Source organism: Convolutriloba macropyga, chromosome 2, assembly GCF_964194025.1.
Source record: "Convolutriloba macropyga chromosome 2, txConMacr16.3, whole genome shotgun sequence".
NCBI lineage: Eukaryota > Metazoa > Xenacoelomorpha > Acoela > Convolutidae > Convolutriloba > Convolutriloba macropyga.
Window position 1 is genome coordinate 51,741,941 of NC_134469.1, and position 6,964 is coordinate 51,748,904.

At 34.3% G+C, this 6,964-nt stretch overlaps 1 protein-coding gene across 1 annotated transcript in view; it reads left to right on the forward strand.

Moving 5' to 3' along the window:
• Nucleotides 1-5,523, forward strand: part of LOC142335339 (coagulation factor XI-like) — a 74,531-nt gene extending 69,008 nt beyond the window's left edge. The window contains exon 5 of the mRNA XM_075383790.1: nucleotides 5,180-5,523. Within this exon, the coding sequence (XP_075239905.1) occupies nucleotides 5,180-5,459 (280 nt within the window). The 3' untranslated portion in view covers nucleotides 5,460-5,523. The remainder of the gene's footprint in view (nucleotides 1-5,179) is intronic.
• Nucleotides 5,524-6,964: the final 1,441 nt, after the last annotated feature.

Consider the following 6,964-nt stretch of genomic DNA (forward strand, 5'->3'; position numbering starts at 1 on the left):
TGTAAACGTGGGCGTCTTTTTTATGCAAAGTTTTTGATGCTTCGAGTCGCTTCCGGAATGCTTCCGGCTTTTCTTTTAATGCAAAATTTTCGCTTGACGATTTTGACTTTTCGAGTGAATTTTACGCTCTTGAATTTTTTGCGTTTTGCGTTATCTAAAATTCTCTCTCAATCACAATTTCAAGCAGCTGAACTCAAGCAGCGGCAATTTAATGCCAAAAGTCAAATGAAAAGTGCGCCGAAACTGGTGTCATTTTTCACTTTAAATATTAATAGTGGTATATGTTAACCTTTAATCTGGTTATTTGAAGCCCACTATTGAACTTCAAGGTCCCATTAAGCCCCCACCCCCGACTGAAGGACTGAAGCAGGCTGCAGTTGATTAGAGCTTCCACTGATCGTTCGAGCGCAATTCTTCCCACGTTTAGTCGGTTATGTTTGCGATTTTTGCTGTCTTATCAACTAATCTCTTTAATGGAACGTCCAATTTCTGTTCCATTGAAACACAATTTAATGTATCCTATTTATTTGATTCAGTTGATAATGATAGAGTTCTCTGGTTCAAAAAATTTAATTGTTTGTTTTTATGTTTGTTGCTTTTTTTATTGTTTGCTAACATAGTCGTAAAGATGGCAGGCCCAACTAAGTTTCTAAGCAACCACATTTGAACCTACTCAGGGTATCAAGTAGATGATTTGTAGTTGGGCTTTTATCTGTTGTTTCTGTTGGTCTCAGATTTATCGGATTTCAAATTCGCACTAATGCAGAACATCTCTATCTATATAATTTTAAAGTTTGAAATTTTTTAAACTTGGACACCCCGGGCAGAGGTTTCAACGCTAAAAAACGCAAAATTGAAGTTAAGGAAACCGAGGTACGGTGGCGCAATGGTAGAAGAGGCGACAAGTAAACAGGAGGTCAGTGGTTCGAGTCCCATACCCAGAGTGCTACGAGTTGGTTTTTTGTAAGATCAACGCTAAATTCAACGCAAATATATGTAAAATCTACGCTAAATTCAACGCTAAATATGTAAGATCTACGCTAAATTCAACGCTAAATATGTAAGATCAGCGGCAACTAGCGTTGACAAGTTGGAAAATTCACCGCCATTTCTTACATAATTTTGCGCTGAATGCGTTGAATTTTTGTCTTTAAATTCAACGCATTCAACGCAAAATTATTTAAGAAAATTGCGGTGAATTTTCCTACTTGTCAACGCTAGTTGCCGCTGATCTTACATAATTTTGGCCAAATTCCTCGGCCCGGGACCATTTGTTTCTGAACAAGTGCAGTTATTTATCAATGATTCTGTCGTTTTTTGATTTTTTGCAAATATGTCACTTAATGTAATTAATAAATGATTTAATGTTCTTCAACGTTACAAAATATGACGTTGGGATCTCAGTACATAATTGCTTCTTCGAATGACTTTGACGTCAAAAACGGTGGAAAATCTTCTTTATCAATTTTGTTCTGAAGTTCTTTCGTTTTGTTATTATCGTTTACGCTATGTAAGGCTAAATGTTGTGTTGATTAGCAAAATTAAAATGTGATTTCTGAATTCGAGATTTGTAGTCAAGATTTTCTTTTTAACCATATGACGTAAACTCACTCCAAATCAACCTATTGTTTTTTCATTGAAACAAACTTGAATGAATTATAAGCATGACGTTATTTGCGTTTTTAGTAAAGAGAGTTTTTTATTCACTTGGGTGAAAAATTAAATTTTGCTACTGCACTAAAATACTCCACTCTCATAACATTTTTATCTTCCAAAATGACTTCAAATTGAATAAAATAACCTTATTTGAGTTTATGTCGCTCTAACTGAAGGTTGATCGGAAAAAATAAATTTATCTTTTCCGGTCTTTTTCACCATTTGACGTCAATTCAGTTCAAATTTGCCTCTTGTTCTTTTATTTTATATAAACAAACTTTACTGAAATATAAGCGTGATGCCCTTTGCGTTCTTAGTGGAGTGAGTTTTTCTTTATTCACTCGGTTGAAAAAAAATCCTCATGCACTAGTTATCCAACTCTAAAAAATTTTTCCTCTCTTTCAAGATTACGTTTGCACGCTCTAACTGAATGAAATTACCTTTATTGAGCTAATGCTGCTCTAACTGGAGATTGATCGATAAAAATGAATTGATCTTCTTCGGTTTTTTGATACTGTTTTTGGGATTGCAAGTCTACAATTTGCCAACTTTCTTTAATTTTAATGCAGCGTGTTTATGGGTCTCAGTAGCTCCTGGCACTTCCTTAAAAAGCAAGGGCAGTTCTGGGATAAACTTGATTATTTGCATTTTAAAGCTATTTTTTAAATAGACCGTTTTAGGTGTTTGTAAAAGTTCTCGAGCTCATTTTCACAGTTTTGCAGAAAACAAGAACATTTCGGTTGCAATAACAGGCTATTGAGGCTGTGGTAAATTTTTAATAAGCTTGGTATCAATTTTAACTTATTTATGTAAAACAAAATCTTTTAGGTTTTGTCAGGTTTTGCCTATCACGTGTCCTTTTTCATCAATTGTCTCCCTTATATTTTCTGGTATTTTTTCTAATGATTAATGGTGTTAATATAAGTTTTCATATAGGTCATTTGAGGAGCCGTTTGACGCAAAGGAGGAAATGAATGCTTGACTTTCCAGTTCTTATAGAAATAAGAAAATTACTTTCGAGATTATTGATATTACTTTCTGCTTTCTAGCTTTTCTAGATCTTAATCATTTAAAAAGTGTCTAGACTCAAGTTAAACACTTTTTGACAGAGCTACTTACGAAATGTTTCTTCAGAGCATTTTTAGACATCAAAACTTGTAGTGAGTTTTTTGGAGAGAAGTTTTACCAGCTTTTAATTTTTGCGTGATCCAAATTTCTCTCTCATTCCCCAGTGTCAACAGCTGGACTCCAGTGGTGGCAGTTCACTACCGGAACTTAAATCTAATATTTATTGTAATTTTTCTCTTCGCAGTTTATTAGTGGTTAGAGTTGCATAAAATAGACTCTAATGGCGGCATTTGATGCCCACTTACTGAACTTAGTTACTCCCCTGAAGCAGGCTGCAATAGATTCAAGCTCCCACTGATCGTTCGAGATCAATTAATAAATCAGAGCTACAAATCCTTATATTCTTTGAAACAGAACTACTGATCTTCAAAATTTTTGAAAAAATCTGTTTTCAGATAGTACTGTTATTTTTGAATTTCGCTCAATTCTAAATGATTTTTAATATTTTTGTCACTTTGTCGCATTAGTTATGCATGCTCTATTTTGAGACAATTTAGTGTTAAATGAAGTTTTGGGTCAAATTCAACGGTTTTGACAGCCTTATTGACGGGTCTACTTGGCTCTCTAATGACACCGAATTAAACGTCCGTAAAGATTTGAATTTATTTCTAATGATTTTACCGACTTTGATAACAATTTTTGTTAGGAAAACATTAGTATTATTTCAATTTTGTCCGTGTATGTTGTTCATTATGTTGTCTTGAGATTTAGTCTTATTAGTACAAAACTCATTGAATCATTGAAGACGCTCAGTTGATCTTTCATACCAAACGGTTTTTAACAATTTTCGCTCTACTGCTTTGCAAAAATCATTATCATTTTTAAGTTTTTTCCTTCTTTTACCTTTTAAATTATTCTCGGTGATGACCAGTCCGACAAATTACATAATTCAAAAAAGTGAAACCAATCAAAAAATTTCAAGGTAACCGATATAGGTTTTTTTGACTTTGACTATTTGATTTCGAACTATTGAAGAGAATTTTTTCGTTGCCTGCCTTTGATGTTACGTTTGCTACTTGGCCACTTGTCGCTCTGATAAAGTTGATAAAAAGCTCTCTGATGACACAGTTTTAAATCAATTTAATTTTCTATTTAAATTCCAGTTGCGTGATTCAGAGAATTTGACAGCATTTTTTCCAAATGATTCGTAAAAATTTGTTTCGACTTCATGTTTTATGTCTACTCTTTTTTTCCTCTCTCATTGATTCTCTGTCATTTTGTTTTTTCTGTCCTATGTCCCGCAGTGTGAAGGTTGTTTTATGATTTTCCAGCATGACCTAATAAACTAGACAAGCTGATAAACGTAATTGGAAGAAAGAATTTTGTAAGAATGATTTCCGTAGTGAATTCTTTTTTTTCCGTACCTGGGTTGCTACAAGCTTCGTAACTTTGAATTGTAACTAAGGACTTTTCCTGTTAAATTTCTCTATCTTTTTCCTTGTTTTCATTACGACCAATAAATATCACGCCAAGAAGTGGTTTTTATAGGTTTTTAGGCCAATCGTGACAAACAATTTTGAGATCTACGTCACTCAAAATAATTTCTGTTCTCACAGAATATGAACTCAGAATTGAATAAAGATCACCCAAGCTAGGTTATTTATAAGGGTTACATTGATGTGGATCAACCAAATAACGTTAATTAAAAGGCTTTATTACTTGACAGTTATTAGCGTTTGAAAATTCATTTCAAAATAAGGACAACTTATAATCAGAAAATAACATTTTGAACCATATTTTTAAATTGGTTCTAGTTGATTTTGTTAAATACGGGGTCTCAGCAGTTGTTTGTTGTTTATTGGCTATTGTCCGACAATTCGACTGACTTTTCACGCTTCACTTCTTTATATTTACGTGGTTTAATTTGTTCTCTTTCAGAATTCAAGTTACCTGAGCGCTCATGGCAGCAGTTGACAGCCAAGAGTAAAATTTAATTCGTTTTTTTTGCAAAACGCTAGTGGCCTAATAAAATTCTTAAGTTTTTACTCCCCTTTAAAAAGTTATATGCTGAAGGAGGCTACCCCATCTTTGAGATTATCAGAGTTTGAGGTACAAGTTAGCATCCAGATCGACCCAGACGGGACATGTCTATGCATAGACGGAAAGTGCCTATGTCCAGACTTTCATGCCTTCAAAAATGTTTGTGGGTTCAAAAGTGCCTATGTGGGTCTTTAGTGCTTTCAAAGTTACCTATTTCAAAAATTTCGTGCGTTCATTTATGGTTTCCAGACCGTGTAATCTTGAACTCATAACCCCCTCACCGGTGCGTTCCTTTTGGTCTGGACATATCAACTTTTGGTTCTAAGACTTCAGTCAGGGATGTGGCTCGATGTTACTCGGTTATGCTGAAACCGTTTTTAATAGCAACAAATAAAGTTTGCAAGATTGTGTTTAGCCTGGGAGTACGCTACTTATGTGGAATTGTTTCTTATGGTCCTCCACCCCCTGATTGTGGCAGATCCCCAGGTGGCTACACAAAAACTAGTCATCCAACAAATCTGAATTTCATCACACAGAACGCCAATGTGAGTGCCACGGCGAAAACAGACACTGCAATGGTAGAATTCCAGAAACGGAGCTCCAATGCCAAAACAACTCAATCTGCACAAAACTTGAAGCCTAACTACAATATGCATATATTACTTCTTCAAATTATTTTTTTAATTAAGAAATAGGAAGCATTTATTATATGATCCAAGTTTGAACTTTTTTAGAATTAACTTTACTTTTCACTTCCAATCTATCTTATCCACCCGTTAAATAAATGGAGTAAGTCTAAGTTTCTGTGACGCTTTAAGTGAAATAACACCATTTTGAGAAATAGGAGCGAGATTCATTGTTGCTATTAATATTCAGAATTAGCAACGCTGGAGGAATCCAATTATCACTCAAGCACAATGTCGCGTAGTGTTCTATAATAGCCGGGAAGTGATATTTTGTGCTCTGATCGAAACAGACCCCCAAATTATTGGCTTCTAATTAAGACAAAAACGGAATGTGAAATGCAAAACTTTCAAGAACTTAACTTTGTTTTTATCAAATCAAACATAACTGACTAAACGTCGGAAGAATTGCTCTCGAACTAGTTGGAGCTCCAATCAATTTCAGCCCTCCTCAGTCGGGGAAGGGGATGGGGAGCCTAAATAGGACTAAGAAGCTCAATAGTGGGCTTCAAATAACCACATTAGAGGTCAACATATACCACTATTAAAATTTAAAGTGAAAAATGACACCAGTTTCGGCGCACTTTTCATTTGACTTTTAGCATTAAATTGCCGCCAATTGAGTTCAGCTGCTTAAACTTGTGATTGAGAGAGAATTTTAGATAACGCAAAACATCAAGAGCGTAAAAGTCGCTCGAAAAGTCAAAATCGTCAGGCAAAAGTTTTGCATTAAAAAAACAACCGGAAGCATTCCGGGAGCGACTCAAAACTTCACAAAAAACCGTAATTGCAGCTGAAGCATTTCCTTTTTGTATTAAACCATTAACTCATTGCCTCCCCAGGTCTGACCTAAAAGTTGAAGAAAATTAAACCACTGTCACAAAGAGAAACAAAAAGCAGCAAAATTCTTATGTTATTGAAAATCATTGCTAACGTTAAAAAATCCGACATAATTAGTATGGTCAAAATACTGATAGGCTCAAAAGGCAGACAGGGGTATCAATTGCCTCAAAAAGTCATGATTCTAGTCTCTAAAAGATCGCTAAAGCAAATGGCAGATAATAATCTTAGAACCTAAGTTAAATTTTTCCAAAAAAGAATGCTCAAATTTAAGGATCAGAAAACCATGTACAATTAGATTTCTAATCACACCGGTTAAGACAAAAACAACACATATTTCTTCCTTGATGTATATATTCTACACAACACTAATTCACAACTGATTTAATAATAATTCAAAAACTAAAATCATAGAAAAGACAAGCAACAGAAAAAAAATCAAAGGCAAAAAATCGCTTAAAAACAATTGCACAGAAAATTGCAACAAAAAGTAAAACGTGACATTTTTGGATTAGGTTTTCTAGCGAACTTGTCAGGACTAACATAAGATGGATGAAATCAATTGCAAACCAAAGAAATGACGATAATCTAAAAAGCTTAAATCATTCAGTTTTTTAACAAATGAAAAATCAATATAAAGGAATATAAATGTACGAGCCAAGACAAAACCAAAACTA